Raw genomic sequence first — 16,357 nt, 5'->3', positions numbered from 1 at the left:
CAGAAGAGGCCCGGGGTTATGTTTTGTGTGGCTGTTTTCTTTTGGGTAGCGGGATGGCCCACATGCCTTTATTTTGTTTATTTTATATTATTTTATTTTTTCAAATTTTCCTTTAAATTCTAGTTAGTTAACATACACTGTGGGCCCACATGCTTTTAAAAAGTCAGTGGAACTAGGCAGGTGTTAAGCTTGGTAGCAATACAAGAAATCTGGCTTCTGTTTTGTTTCCTTTTTTGTGCATTTATGGTAATTTCCCACTGGCTGCGTTTGAAATTATAACTTCTGGTCCTTGGAACCAATTAGACACTGATTAAACCAAGTAACTTTGGCTTGTTAAGATGAAATGATAATGGATGAAGTAGTTTACTCTATAGCCTTTCAGTTCTCTTTTTGTATGTACTAACAGTGTATACCTTGAGACTTCTTTTCATGAGACTGGTGGTTTTTTCCCCTGGCCTCTGTTACTTTAAAGAAGCATTGTGGGTGGAGAAGGTACCACAAGGAAATAAAGGGAAAGAGCTGTGCTGAAGAAAGAAAATATTCCTCTTATCTACTAGTTGCATATATTGGTTCTTAATATTTTGCTTGGTTTAAAGTCCTCCTTTGGAATCTTTTGAAAACTTAATTCTCCTCTCAGAAAAATTTATCCTCCCCACCACATTGCCCTATTTCAAAGAGTTTAGAGACCCTTGAGGACGATCCATAGATCCCAGGTTCAGAATCCCTATAAAGATGTGAGCTGGAGGGTGCTGGGTGGCTCAGTGGTTTAAGCCTCTGCCTTCGGCTCAGGTCATGATCCCAGGGTGCTGGGATCGAGCCCCACATCAGGCTCTCTGCTCAGCGGGGAGCCTGCTTCCCTCCCCCCTCCCTCTCTCTGCCTGCCTCTCTGCCTACTTGTGATCTCTCTCTGTCAAATAAGTAAATAAAATCTTAAAAAAAAAAAAAGAAGGACATGAGACTGGAGAGTCCCTGGGAGCCCTAGTCACATTTCAGCACCTGGACTAAGGACTAGTTTATCGCAGAGCTAAAATCCCCCCCGCCTTTTTTAAAGATTTATTTATCTATTTTAGATAGGGAGCACAAGGAGGAGGGGCAGAGCGAGAGGGAGAGAGAATCCCAAGCAGGCTCTGGGCTGAGAATAGAGCCCTATGCAGGGCTGGATCTCACAACCCTGAGACTGTGACCTGAGCTGAAACCAAGAGTCGGACACTTAACTGACTACATTACCCAGGTGCTCTGCTAAAGTCCCATCTTGAAACTTAGTTTGTATTATCATAATGTAATAAGTTTTCCTTTGTTCGCCTCTAAAACCTGTTTTTTCTTTGAAAATAGTTAATCTTTTAATGAATAAGTTCAGTTGAATGCTCTTTGTTTAAATTTGACATGGTCTGCTTTATACTAAGTGTGTTTTAAATTGACCGTCTCTTAGCATCCCTTTGAAATATAACCATCACTTTTCTTGATTTACGGATATGGGGAGACAGAGCTGAACTGTGGTCCTCAGAAAACTTTCTTCTACTCTTGTGCTCATGTATGAAAGCTTGCTAATTTGTCCAGTCTGAATTTCATGTTCCCCAGACCTCTTTAGTGGATCTGTCCATTTTCAGCGCTAATGGCCAGTAAGGAATCCTCTTTTCTGGATGCGGTTTTGAGTAGGTAATCTGTTTTTTTTTTTGTTTGTTTTGTTTTTACCTACTCATTTCTTCTTGTTCTGATAAAATGCTTCCTTCTTCTTATTCTCTAGAGCAGTGATTGACAAATTTTTTCTGTAAAAGGTCAGAGGGTAAATGTCTTAGGCTTTGGGGCTCTGTGGGTTCTGTTGCAACCATTCCACTCATTGTAGGATAAAAGCAGCCCTTAAGCCATTGGGGATGTCTATTTTCCTATAAAATTTATTTATATGGGCACTGGGTAGCTCAGTTGGTTGAGCTTCCAACTCTTGATTTTGGCTCTGGTCATGATCTCAGGGTCGTGGGATCCGAGCTTAGCACGGAGTCTGCTTTTCTTCCTCTCCCTTGGCCCCTCCACCTGCTTGTGCACGCAAGTTCACACGCTCTCTCTCGCTCTCTCTCTCTCCCCCCTCCCTGAAATGAATAAATAAATCTTAAGAAAAAAATTCAGACAATGGCTGGATTTGGCCCACAGGCCATTCCTTACCACCCCCTTCCCCCAAGCCGAGCTGTGCAACAGGGTTTCCTGTAGTGATGGAAATGTCTTCTATCTGTGTTGGCCAGTGTGATAGCCATTTGTTCTTGGGACTAAGTACTGAGTACTTGGAAATGTGGCTAGGTGACTGAGGGGCTGTCTTTTAAAATGTTCTTACTTTAATTAATTGAAGTTTATATAGCTACTCATGGCTGTAGTTAGAATATTGGACCCTGTAGCCTAGAGCTCTGCACATTGCCTTGAACAGCTGGTGTTTTTTGCAATTAAACTTGGGAATTAAACTTTTTTTCTCTTGTTACAAATAGGACAAAATGATGACAGAGAGAACACTGTTGAAGGAGCGTTACCAGGAGGTCCTGGACAAGCAGAGGCAAGTGGAGAATCAGCTCCAAGTGCAATTAAAGCAGCTCCAGCAAAGGAGAGAAGAAGAAATGAAGAATCACCAGGTACCCCGCTTATGTTAAATCTCAATAAGTATGGCTACACTCCCTAATCAGGCTGTAATTTTATTTCTGAATTGGTGGAAGAGCAATGTTTATCTTTTTAATGGTTGTGTTAGAATTTTAAGGATAAAAAGAAGCTTTGAGGATATCTTGTTCAAAATCTGAGTTTTTTGTTTTGATTTTATTTATTTGAGAGAGAGAGCGTGCATGTCTTTGAGCCATTGGAGGGGCATAGGGAGAGAATCTCAGGCAGACTCCCCATTGAGCGCAGAGCCCAACGAGACACTTGATCCCACAACTCTGAGGTCGTGACCAGAGCTGAAACCAAATATTGGACACTCAGCTGACTGAGCGACCCAGGAGCCCCCAAACTCTCACTTCTATTTTAGATTAGAGACAAAAGTTAATTAATATATTTTGTTGACATTCGTTACTTGGAAAACCATGTAATTAGACTCTTATGTTATATTAAAAAACGGTAATTCTAGGGGCAGCTGGTAGCTCAGTTGTAAGCGCCTGCCTTCAGCTCAGGTCATGATCTCAGAGTCCTGGGATCGAGCGTCAGGCTCCCTGCTCAGTGGGAAGCCTGCTTCTCCCTCTCCACCTCCCCCTGCTTGTGTTCCCTTTCTCACTATCTCTGTCTGTCAAATAAATAAATAAAATCTTTAAAAAAACCCCAAAACATAATTCTAGTAGATTAAAAATCTACGTATGAACACTGGAAAAAGTGTTAATTAGAAGGAAATTTAGGACAATGTTTATAAAACCTTGGCTTGCAAGAGGTCACTTTAAGCCAGGTAAAAAACCCAGAAGCCATAGAAAAATGAATCGATTTAATTGTGTATAATTTAAAACTTCTGATATGGCAGATGATACATCAGAAGATCAGTGGTAGATTGGGAAAGTATTTGTACCACATCTGATAAAGGGTTTAATATCCATATCTGTGTTCTGAGTCTCCTACAAGTTCGTGGTAGAAGTCAAGTACTCTAGAAAAAACTCAGGAAAGGTTATTGTATAGTTTCCTGTTTCTCCTGTAACAAATTACCATCAATTTGCCACCTGAACACCATACAAATTTATTATCTCACAGTCCTTTAGGTCAAAAGTCCAAGTCACTGGGCTAAAATCCAAGTATTGGCAGGGTTGCATCACTTTCTGGGGACTCTGGGGGAGAATACCTCTTTCTACATTTCCAGCTTCTAGAGGCTGCTTGTATTCCTTGACTTGTGGACCCCGTCTCTACCTTCAGGTTCAGCAAATTTGCATGTCTGACCACTCCTCCCCAGCCACAACTTCCTCAGATCACAATTGAGAAAGGTTCTCCACCTTGAAAGACCTGTGTGATTATATTGGGCCCACCCAGATGATCCAGGACTGTCTCCCTGCATCCGGGTCTTTACCTTAGTCAGATCTGCACAGTCTCTTTTCTCGTGGAAAGAAACATAGTCACAGGTCCCAGGGATTAGGTTAGATTAGAATGTGGACATATTTTGGGGGCAGGTGTTATTATTTTGCCTACAACAATTATTAATGGTGGGGCACCTTGGTGGCCTAGGCAGTCAAGCATCTGCCTTCAGCTCAGGTCAAGATCTCAGGGTCCTGGGATCAAGCCCTGAGTTGGGCTCTCTGCTCATGCGCTTGTGCTCTCTCTCTCTCTCTCTCAAATACATAAATAAAATCTTTAAAACAATTATAAATGGTAGTATACAGAAGAAGAAAAGCAAGTGGATAATACATAAAAGGCTCGGCCTCAGCCTCACTGGAATTCATTCATTCATTCATTTAGCAAATGTTTTCAGAGTTCCTGATCCAGTCTCTGCAAATTTAGCAGTAAAGGGAACATAGTCTCTGCATTGAATGCTTATTCTAGTTGGAGGAGGCTGACTGCAGAAACAGTAGAGAATGGGAGTTAGGAAAATGTTTCTTAAAATGATTAGATATCATTTCTCTCTCTCCCCTCAGAAGATTGGCAAAAATGAAATAGGTTATCAAGAGTGAGGAAAAATGAACCCTTTCCAGACATTTGTATATGGATTGTTACAGCGTTTTGGAAAAGTTACTAAGAATTGTCAGTTAAGACTTAAAATATGCAATGACCTAGCAATCATTTCATTAAGTCTTTTCTACAGAAATAAAAGTTTTTATATGAAAATGTAGATATACAGTGTATTTATTGCAGTAATTTGTGTAGTTAGAGAAAACTGGAGTCAACTTGATAGACTCCTTACATAGAATGGTTAGATAAATTGGATATATATACATAGACATGTTATGTCATATACTGCTATTTTTAAGTTAAATCTGTATATTTATTTTACTTTACTTTTTAAGATTTATTTATTTATTTGAGAAAAAGAGAGTACACTTGAGTGGGGGAGCGGTAGAGAGAGAAGGGAGAGAATCCCAAGCACATCTGCACTGAGCCCGGAGCCTGACGGGGCTCGATCCTGCAGCCCTGAGATCATGACCCAAGCCGAAACCAATCACATGTTTAACCAACTGAGCCACGCAAGTGCCCCCAGTTAAATCTGTATTGACAGTATGCTCACATCAAGTGAAAAAAAGCAGGATGCAGAATAATGTGTATAAAATCATCTCATGATTGACCGAGCCTGGGTGGCTCAGTTGGTCAGACGGCAGACGCTGACCATTGTATTTTGGTTAGCGTCTGCCTTTGGCTTAGATTGTAGTCCCAGGATCTGGGGATTGAGTCCTGCATGGGGAGCCTGCTACTCCCTTTGCCTGCCGCTCCTCCTGCTTGTGTTCTCTCTCTGTCTCTTTCTCTGACAAGTAAATAAATAAAATCTTTAAAAAAAAAATCATCTCATTTGGAAAAAACTCAGAAGCAAAGAACTACATATTTTAGTATATGTGTATTTGTGTGAGAATAAAGATGTGAAAGCAGTCCTACGAAACAGTGAACATATTAATGATGGGTGGAATTGGCATGGATTAAGGAGTGACTTAACTATCACTTTTTTATTATTCCACTTATTACTGCAAAGACATATATTTTTGTTAAAGTACAAAAGGAACCAAAAAACTTCTCACACATAAGAAAGCAGAACCTTAACAAAACAAAACAGGACCATTTTTATAGGACATAATGAATTCCTACCCCATGTAAGAATGCTTTTCTCAGCATTCATAGCAGGTGTTCATTTGGCCTTTATCCGAACATGGGTAATGGAAGGGTTATTGCTTCTCAGGGCAGTAAATCCCATTTTGAACAGTTGTGATTATCAGAAATTTTTGCTCCTGCTGAATTGAAATCTGCTTTATTGTAACTTTCTCTCTTACATCTAAATACTGGCTTTCAGAGCTACTCATCAACCCAATTCCTTCAATCCAGCTTGAATTTACTAGAGTCCATGTATTAATTTGTGTTAGTTGAAAATAACCTTCAGACCAAAAGAACTAATTCATTTCCTTCTTTATTTGTGTGTGACTGTAATTATGGGGGACTCAGGAGATACTAAAAGCTATCCAGGATGTAACAATAAAGCGAGAAGAAACAAAGAAGAAGATAGAGAAAGAAAAGAAGGAGTTTTTGCAGAAGGAGCAGGATCTGAAAGCTGAAATCGAGAAGCTTTGTGAGAAGGGCAGAAGGTAAATGATGCTGTCAAGAGTAAAACCTCTGTGTGCGTGTGTGGATTTATACGTAGCATCCAGTCGTGTTTGTGTTCCTGCTTTCTTTCGGTCTAATTTTTATTTGAAAAACAAGTGCACAAATAAAATCCTCTAATGATTTTAGCTTTTTCAGCACCTTGTGTTAGATTCAATAAAAAAAAAAAAATTTTTTTTTCAGATTCAATAATACCTTGAAAATAATAGCAGCTGATTGTTGGGTCCTAAGTATGATCCAGATTTTGAAATGCATCTAACACCTGCTTCACTTGCTTTGAACCTGGTTTTTATTTAGAAGTTCAGGCTTTGGGAATATTTTGATTATGTTATTCAGCATCAAAACAAATTTCAAACAGTAACATTGTAAGTAAGCCTTTGGAAAGAATTATTCAGTGGATCTCTGTTCTCTTTTGGGTACTATAGCAAGAGCAAGGTGTGCATAGAATTTGGTCAAATATTCAGTTTTCCAAGTTTCTTAACATGGAAATCGAAATAATGTGAACCCTGATGATTTTATTTAAATTCTAAAATGTGCTTTTAGGGTGCCTGGGTGGCTCAGTGGGTTAAGCCGCTGCCTTCAGCTCAGGTCATGATCTCAGGGTCCTGGGATCGAGGCCCGCATCGGGCTCTCTGCTCAGCAGGGAGCCTGCTTCCCTCTCTCTCTCTCTCTGCCTGCCTCTCCATCTACTTGTGATTTCTCTCTGTCAAATAAATAAATAAAATCTTAAAAAAAAAAAAAATAAAATAAAATGTGCTTTTATCAAGAAAATCTTGGCCTGCTGATGAGTCAGAGCTCTGAGGGAAAAGTATCAAGTTCAATGGTTGAATCATTTTCCAGGTATGAAAGGCGGTAATCGTAAAAGGTCAGCATGAGAAAGAATGTTTGGGAAAGAGCCTAAGGACCAATCTGTTTCGTTGAGAATTGAATGATAATGCTTTGAAGGTCGGTTAGTTGTCCATGAAGATCCATGTGTCAGCGATTATGAAGAGTGTGCTAGGAGTAGAATGCTATACCTGGCGTTGTTAGTGATTGCACACCCTGCCACCCCCCAGCAACAGCATGGCCTCTGCCATCATCTTCACAGGCTGGAGGGGGATGGTGAAACAGAGACGTTAGCAGCAGTCTTAGCAGAAGCTGGGAAGGTGAATCTGCCGTGATAATTCTAGGCTCTGTGAAAGATTTCCTTTTGATGTGTACTCTACACTCTTAAATGTTATCTCTGACCACTTTCTCGGCCTTCTGAGTGGATAAGCCCAGATGGTGATTGATGCTAACAGTTTACTGCTCGTGGTCTGGAAGATACAATTGGGCTTTCTTATGTGTTACCATCATCAATGACCCTTTCTGTCATGGTTTCTGTGGAATGTGAATTTCCAGAAGTAGGTAGAAGAAGTCTTCTGTATTTATCTTTGTTCTAGCAGGGATGCATGTTTTGTTTTGCGTTCCATCATCCACAGTAACTGTGGGCACAGATATTTTGATCATTGTATTTGTCTGCTCAGACTGCCGTCACAGAGTTAGCACAGACTGGGTGACTTAAACAATAGTAATTTATTGTCTCACAGTTCTAAAGGCTGGAAGTCCAAGATTAAGATGCCAGGAGGGTTGGTTTCTGGTGAAGCCTGTCTTCTTGGCTAGCATACGCTGCTGCCTTCATGCTCTGTCCTCATGCCTTTCCTCCTCGTGTGCTTAATCTCAATGTCTCTGGTCTTTGTGTAAGGACACCAGACCTATTGGATTAGAGCCCGATCCTTATGATCTCATTTAACTTTAATTACTTCATTAAAGGCCTTATCTCCAAATACAATCAAATTGCTGGTGAGGGCTTCTACACATGAATCTGTGGGGGACACAATTCAGGCCATAATAGTCATGTTTCCTGTTCATAACTCATTCCGTCAGCCAGCGCTTACTGAGTGTCTACTGCGAGACTGACAATATGGGCCTGGAGAATAGAAGGTCCTCGTGGAGCTTATTGTTGACTAGGAGAGATGACAGATAGATAATTACAAACTAGTATAACGATACCATAATAGTGGTGGTATGAGAGCACGTAGAAGGGGTAATGGAACCCAGACGAGGCAGGGAGTCAGAGAGGCATTCCCAGAGGAAGTGATTTCCAGAATTAAATCCTGAAAGGTGAAGGGGAATATGAACTCCGCATGCAATGCATGATCCTTGGAAGGATCCTGGATTAAACAGGTAACTTTCAAAGAAAGAGTTACAGGGGTGGAGGTTGGTACAGGGAGGAACTGGGGCAAAGAACAGGGGAAAGACATTGTAGGCAGGCGGCCTACAGACAAGAGAGAACAGCACCTGAGCTGTAGGGATGTGGGGAGGAATGAGGAATGAGGAATGAGACCAGTACAGCAGTGGGAAGCCCGTCACAAAAGACTCATGTATCAGGAGTTTGTGTTTTTCCCTGGTAGAGATACTGAAAGATTTTAAGTGAGGAGAGGTATCAAAGGAGGAGTTCTGCATTTTAGATAAATTACTTTGGCAGGTGGAAAATAGGTGGAAATAGTGTAGAGGACCACGTAGGAGACTTAAGTCTCAGATCCTGCATGAGAGTGACAGTGGCCCACACTGCAGTGGCCCCGGCTGGGAGGAGAGAATTTCACACTGATGCTATATAAAGGTGAATTTACAGAGCACCCGGGTGGCACAGTTGGTTAAGCGTCTGGCTCTTGGTTTCAGCTCAGGTCACGATCTCCGGGTCGTGAGGTTAGAGTTCTGAGTCCGGCTCTGTGCTCAGCATGGAGGCTGGTTGGATTCTCTTTCCCTCTCCCTCTGCTCCTGCCTACTCCCTGCTCTTTGTCTTCCTCAAAACTAAATTAATTAATTAAAAAAAATTAAAGGTGAATTTACTTAATAGAAATCTGCTAAGTGCTTTGTACTCTTTGAGGATAGTATGTATTTTAATGTAATTGTAATTGTAAAGAGGACACCCTGAGTTAACAAAAAAACAAAACCCCAAAACCAAGGAAGTAATATTCAGTTTAGTCACATATTCGATGATTTTCTCCTGGATACCTGGTAGCTTTGTTATGGCCATTGTCCTGCTTTTGTGGGTCCCTTCCTAATTCCCAGATGATATTCTTGCGGGGTATTGCTGGTCTAAGGAGGGGAGCAACAAGTAGGACTCCTCCTCAGTAGAAGATGGTGAGCCTGTACTTTAAAAGACATCATTAGTTGATTCATAGAAGTACCCTGGGACAAAAAGCAGGAACTGAAATACTAAACATGATTCTTCTTTTTAAAAAAATATTCTGAGGGGCGCCTGGGTGGCTCAGTGGGTTAAGCCGCTGCCTTCGGCTCAGGTCATGATCTCAGGGTCCTGGGATCGAGTCCCACATCGGGCTCTCTGCTCAGCAGGGGGCCTGCTTCCCTTCCTCTCTCCTACTGTGATCTCTCTCTGTCAAATAAATAAATAAAATCTTTAAAAAAAAAAAAAATATTCTGAGCATGGGGCACCTGTGGGGCTCAGGTGGTTAAATGCGTGCTTTCAACGCAGGTCATGATCTCAGGGTCCTGCAGTTGAGCCCTGCACTGGGCTCCCTACTCAGCGGGAAGCCTGCTTCTCCCTCTCCTTCTACCTCTCCCCTGGCTCATGAGGCTCATGTACTCTCTCTCTCTCTCTTTCTTAAATAAATAAATGAAATCTTGAAAAAAAAATGTTTTGAGCTTGCCTGATGAACTCATATGATAGTGTAATAGGTAAGTAGCACATCGAGGGACTTACTGTTGGACGTATTTTTTTAAAAAGATTTTATTTATTTATTTATGAGAAAGAGAGTAGGGGAAGGAGCAGAGAGAGAGAGGAACAAAGAGACTCCATGCTGAGTGCAGAGCCTGTCACAGGGCTCGATCTGAGGACCCCGAGATAATGACCTGAGCCAAAACCAAGAGTCAGACATTCAACCAACTGAGGCACCCTGGCACCCCTGGAAGCATTACTGTAGGTGTCATTTCGGAATCTGTACTAAATTGAAATCAACAAGGTACATGAAGATTTGTTTTGGAAATTTCTCACCAAATGCTAGTTTATGTAACTGGTATGTGTAGAAGCCCTCGCAGCTTGCCTAGCAGTCAGTAAGTCTGGTGAACATTTCCTGGGTGCAGAGCAGTGAGCCAGGCTCTTGCAACATCCTGTACGTGATCATAGCTGTCCTTCCTTCCAGCAGGCTGCTCATTCCCAGTGAGTCTACACTTTGACCGCTTCATGTCCTCTTTCTTGTTCGGTGACCTCACTCCATCTCCCACCAGTCTTCCAGCTCCCTGGAAGCATGTCTTCCTCATGCCAGCCTTGGTGCACGTCCCGTGCTTGGATTACCCCCTTGGTGTTCCCCTCAGTTCTCTTTCCTCTCATTCTTCTGTAGTACTCCGGTCCTGGGTCAAGTCAGCCACCTGACTTCTCTGTCTTTACAACCGGGCTGCTGAGTGCTGCTGGAGACAACCCTCCACCTGTGTGTCTGCTAACATCACCTGAATCCTCGGGGCTCCCTCTTTCTCTCAGGGTTGTCCCAGACTTTTACCTCCCTTTCTCACCTTCCTCTCCCTACCATTTCTCTCCTTAGTTTTAGCAGATGATCTCGCTTTTTATTTCACTGTAAAAATAGAGAACATTAAGTGAAACCTCGTTCTATTTCTCAGCTCTCAACAGACACAGCCATCCTTTCCTCTGGTCCCTGTATCTGAGTCTAAACTTTGTACCTGTATGTAACTTCAGTTCACTCTTGCTTCTGCCATTTCTCCAAACATGGCAGCACTATGTACCCCCTGTCTAAACTGAATAACCAAGAGTCATCCTAAATTCTCTCTTAGCGCCCTTTCTACCACATCTCTTTTACTAAGTCCTGTACATTCTTTTTTTTTTTTTTTTAAGATTTTATTTATTTATTTGACAGAGAGAGATCACAAGTAGGCAGAGAGGCAGGCAGAGAGAGAGGGGAGGAAGCAGGCTCCCTGCTGAGCAGAGAGCCCGATGCGGGACTCGATCCCAGGACCCTAAGATCATGACCTGAGCCGAAGGCAGCGGCTTAACCCACTGAGCCACCCAGGCGCCCCTAAGTCCTGTACATTCTTAATATTAATTATTCCTTTATTTGGGTGCCTGGGTGGCTCAGTCGGTTAAGCAGATGCCTTTGGCTCAGGTCATGATCTCAGGGTCCTGGGATTGAGCCCCACATTCTCCCCCTGTCTGTCGTTCTCTCTGCTTGTGCTCTCTCTCTGTCAAATAAATAAATTAAATTAAATTAAGTAAATAAAATCTTTAAAGAAAAATTATCCTTCTCCCTGTTCACGCTGACCCTGGCAGTTCAGGATCTCGTCAGTCCTAGATCACTGAGGTAGGCTATGAAACTTTCTATGCCTTCACTCTTCCTCCCTTTTCACTTGTATAGTACACAGCTACCGTAGAAATCTTTTTCACATCCACATCTGATAATGTCATTTCCCTGCTGAAAATTTTTCATAGTTCTTTATGGCTTTCAGGGTAAAGTTTTAACTCTTTAGCGTAGTATGGAAGGCCCTCAATGACCTAGTCCCTGTTCATGTCTCCAGCTATACTTTTACTGCTCCCCCAAAGAACCCTGCTGGTTTTTACTTACTGCTACCTGAACTCATTTAAAACTCAGCCTGTATTATCTACTCTAGAAAGCTTTCCCAGATCCTCCCCATCTCCTCCCCTTCACACATGGTGAAGGTTTCAGATGAGCCTCTGTATGCATTAGCATGCTGAGTATACCTCTGTCTTAACACACACCTCTCATGGTCTTTTTGTTGACCTGAATGCCTCCCCCATCATGTAGTTAGTTTCTTGAGAGTAAGTGTTTTGATGATCTGTTGCTGTGTAAAATAACCATCAATAACTTAATATCTTGGGGTGCCTGGGTGGCTCCATCTTTAAGTCTGCCTTCAGCTCGGGTCATGATCCCAGGGTCCCAGGATCAAGCTCCATGTCAGGCTCTCTGCTGAGTGGGGAGCCTGCTTCTTCCTCTCTCACTCCCCCTGCTTGTGTTCTCTCTCTCACTGTATTTCTTTCTGTCAAATAAAATCTTAAATGAAAAATGTATCTTAAAACAAAATAATTTATTATTTTTCACAGTTTGGGGAGTTGATTAAGTCTCGGATGGATGGTTCTGCTAGTCTCCTCTAGGGTCATTCCTGTAGCTGTGATTGGATGGCGGCTGGGACTGGAACACCCAAGATGGCCTCATTCATATTTCTGGAGCCTTGGCAGGGACCCCTGGAAGGCTGGGCCCAGTTGAGCCACAGACAAGTCTAGGCCATTTCTTACTCTTTCTCTCCGTAGTGTCTTTTCCCTGTCCAGGTGGTCTTTCCAGCAGAGGGGCCAGATTTCTTACTTGGTGGCTCAGAGCTTCCAAGAGTACAAAAGTGGAAGTTTCTAGGCTTCCCTAAGGCACAGACTTGGAACTGGCACAGGGCTATTTCTGCGGCATTCTTTTGGTTAAAATGAGTCACAGGGCCAGCGCAGATTTAGTGTTGGAGGGGGCTGAGCATGAACACCAGCAGGCCTGGTTCTTTGGGAGGGGTCCATATTTGGAAATCTGTTACTGCAGCAAGTAACACATCTCACTTAACTTTTTCTGCTCAGTATGTGTTAATATCTTTGGATATAGGGAATCATAGAAGTTATACAAATAGGAGATGCATAATTGGAGATGTTTTAGAAATATGCAGAGTGAATTATGGGGAAAGAATGAGGTTGGGACACCAACCAGGAAGCTCTTACAATAAACTGAGTTTCTAAGGATTGTTATAAGACTCATGATGGTGGAATGAAAAGGAAGAAATGGATTCTGGAGGAATCAGTGCTTGATTATTTTAGAGATTAAGGCTGGGGGAGGTGTCAGACCCTGGGTAACTGTGTGCTACCTGGATAGTAATTGGAGTGGAATTCCCATTTTAAGTTCTGAGGGTAAGGGTAATGTGATGATATGAGACATAGAAGTTCAAATCCTCAGTCGGCCATTGAAAGTAGAACCCTGGAGTAGAAGAAATGCTTTGTCTTGGTTTGGAGTTGACTGCATGGTGGTGATAGTTACAAGACTGAAAGTGTTCCATGAGAGAAAGTGTAGAGTAGGGCTCAGTTCTGAACACTGAGGCACACCTACAGTTTGGGAGTACAAAGAGGAAGGGAAGGCAGAAAGAAAAGGAAACAGCTTAGAATAGTAATATGGGGCTTCAAAGGGGGAGGTGCGTGACAGTGTCAGAAACTGCAGGGAAGTACATGAGAATCAGGTCTGAGTAAAGGCCATTGGTAATTACTGAGTGTAACCAGCAGGGATTTGTAGGCAGAGGAATTAAATTACTGGATTTACTTTTCCCCCAGTATCTTATTATGAAGATTTTTAAACACTAGGAGAAGCTGGAAATGTTGTATCTTAACACTCACTCCCTAGACTCAACAATTAACTTTCTGCTAAATTTGTTTTAGGAATATCTTTCCATCCCTCTATCCATTCATCAGTCCATTTTTTTTTTTTTTTCTTTACGAAGTATATCAGAGTAAGTGGCAGTCACCAGTAACTTCACCTTTAAATCTGTTAATGTGCATATCATTAATTAGAGTTAAATAGTATTTGTGTTTCCTTTTTTTTTTTTTGGCAATGTATATGCAGTTAAATACATAAGTCTTAAGTATGGTGTTCCATGAGTTTTGACCAATGTCAAATGCCTGTGTAATTCAAACCCCGTTAAGATTCAGAGAATACTACCTTTATTTTTATTTTTATTATTATTATTTTTTAATCTTTATTTATTTGACAGACAGAGATCACAAGTAGGCAGAGAGGCAGGCAGAGATAGAGAGGAGGAAGCAGGCTCCCTGCCGAGCAGAGAGCCCGATGTGGGACTCGATCCCAGGACCCTGAGATCATGACCTGAGCCGAAGGCAGCGGCTTAAACCACTGAGCCACCCAGGTTCCCGAGAATACTACCTTTAAATCGAATGGTCCCTTCACACTTTCCCAGTCTTTTCTTGTCTCTTCTTCCAAAGGCAACCACTGTTCTGATTTTCTCACTGTAAGTTACCTCTGCTTGTTCTAGAGTGTCACATAAATGAAATCATGCAGTATGTACTCTTTTGTCTAGGACTTCTTTCATTCAGCATCATGCTTTGACATTCATTCATGTCTCTATATTGTCGAGTAGTATTCCTTTTGTTAATATACAACAGTTTATCCATTCCCGTTTGAGAGGCATGTAACAGTTTCCAGATTTTGACTATGACGACTAGAGTTGCTGTGAATAGTCAAGTATGTCTTTGTGTGAGCATATGCTTTTATTTCTCTTGGGAAAATTTCTAGGAGTAGAATCACCAGGTTGTAGGGTAGGTATACGTTTAATGTTATAAGAAACTGACAGATGGGGGCGTCTGGGTGGCTCAGTGGGTTAAGCCTCTGCCTTTGGCTCAGGTCATGGTCTCTGGGTCCTGGGATCAAGCTCCGAGGTAGCATCGCATCACATCGGGCTGTCTGCTCAGCAGGGAGCCTGCGCTCTCTGCCTGTTTGTGATCTCTGTCTGTCAAATAAATAAATAAATAAAATCTTTTTAAAAAGTTAAAAACAAACAACCCCCCCCCCCAAAAAAGAAACTGACAGATCAATTTCCCAAATGGATATATACCGTTTTACACTCTACCTACAAGGTATGAGAATTCTGGTTGCTTCATATCCTTGCCTTTCAAGTAGTTGCGTTTCCTTGTGGTTTTATTTGGCATTTCCCTCATTACTAATGATGTTGATCACTTTTTCCATTTGCTTACTGGCCATGCATATGTTTGTTTGTGTGAAGTGTCCACTCAGATTTTTGCCGCCTGCCTTTTTTTGGGTTGTTTTTGTCCTTTGCCTATTGCAAATATAAAGCCCTTAGTCAGTTATATATTCTGTGAAAATGTTCTTCTACTCTCTGACTTAGCTATTCGTTTTTTAATTGTATCTTTTGATGAACAGAAGTTTTAATTTTAAGGCTATCTAATTTATCACGTTTTCTTTTATAGTTATTGCATTCTTTGTCCTAAAAAACCTTGGCCTACCCTGAAGTAGCAAAGGTGTTCTCGTCTGTTTTCTTATGGAAGCTTTATCATTTTAGCTTTTATCTTTATGATCCATCTCAGGGTAATTTTTGTGCATGGTGAGAAGTAGGGGTTGAGGTTCTTTTTTTTTTTTTTTTAAGACTTTATTTATTTATTTGACAGACAGAGATCACAAGCAGGCAGAGCAGCAGGCAGAGAGACAGAGGAGGAAGCAGGCTCCCCGCTGAGCAGAGAGCCCAAAACGGGACTTGATCCCAGGACCCTGGGACCACGACCCGAGCCAAAGCAGTGGCTTTAACCCACTGAGCCACCCAGGCGCCCCTGAGGTTCATTTTTTGAGGTTCATGTGCCTATCTAGTTGTCCCAGCACGATCCTTTTCCCCCATTGGATTGTTTGACACTTTTGCCAAAAACCAAATGACATTTTGAGTCATCTATATAAATAGTGGGTCTATTTCTGAGTACTATTCTATTGCATCGGTATATTTGTCTATCTTTATGCCAAATCATGCTGTTATGATGATTATGGCTTAATAATAAGTCATGGTCACAAAATACAAAGTCTGCTTTTTTTTTCCCAAGGTTCTTTCGACTTTGTACTATCTTTAGGTCATTTGAACTACCATATATGTTTGAGAAACAGCCTGCCAGTGTCTACAAAAACAAAACAAAAATTGGTGGTTCATAGTTTCTTTGAAACTGTAAATCAGTTTGGAGAACATTGACATCTTAATAATACTGAGCCCCCCAATCCATAAATATATATCTGTTTATTTAGATCTTTATGTTACCAACATTTCAGAATTTTCAGAGTATAAGGTCTTACACAGCTTTCTTTAGGTTTCTAAAGAAATTTTTTCCTAAGTATTTTATGTTCTTTGACACTATTTAAGGAGAATTAAATTTTCTCTTTTTTTTAATTTAAAGATTTTTACTTACTTATTTGACAGAGATCACAAGTAGGCAGAGAGGCAGGCAGAGAGAGAGAGGAATGGAAGCAGGCTCCCTGCTGAGCAGAGAGCCCAATGTGGGGCTCGATCCCAGGACCCTGAGATTATG

The 16,357-nt window shown here is 41.5% G+C and overlaps 1 protein-coding gene across 3 annotated transcripts in view; it reads left to right on the top strand.

Annotated features, from left to right (window-relative positions):
* The window catches only part of RNF214 (ring finger protein 214), a 45,353-nt gene that overhangs the window by 6,822 nt on the left and 22,174 nt on the right, over positions 1-16,357 (top strand). For all 3 annotated transcript variants that reach the window (XM_059416517.1, XM_059416532.1, XM_059416524.1), the window contains exons 5-6: positions 2,472-2,612; positions 6,082-6,221. In XM_059416517.1, coding sequence (XP_059272500.1) covers positions 2,472-2,612; positions 6,082-6,221 — 281 coding nt within the window. The remainder of the gene's footprint in view (positions 1-2,471; positions 2,613-6,081; positions 6,222-16,357) is intronic.

Source organism: Mustela nigripes, chromosome 1, assembly GCF_022355385.1.
Source record: "Mustela nigripes isolate SB6536 chromosome 1, MUSNIG.SB6536, whole genome shotgun sequence".
Classification (NCBI taxonomy): Eukaryota; Metazoa; Chordata; class Mammalia; order Carnivora; family Mustelidae; genus Mustela; species Mustela nigripes.
This window is presented reverse-complemented; position numbering and strand designations above follow the sequence as displayed.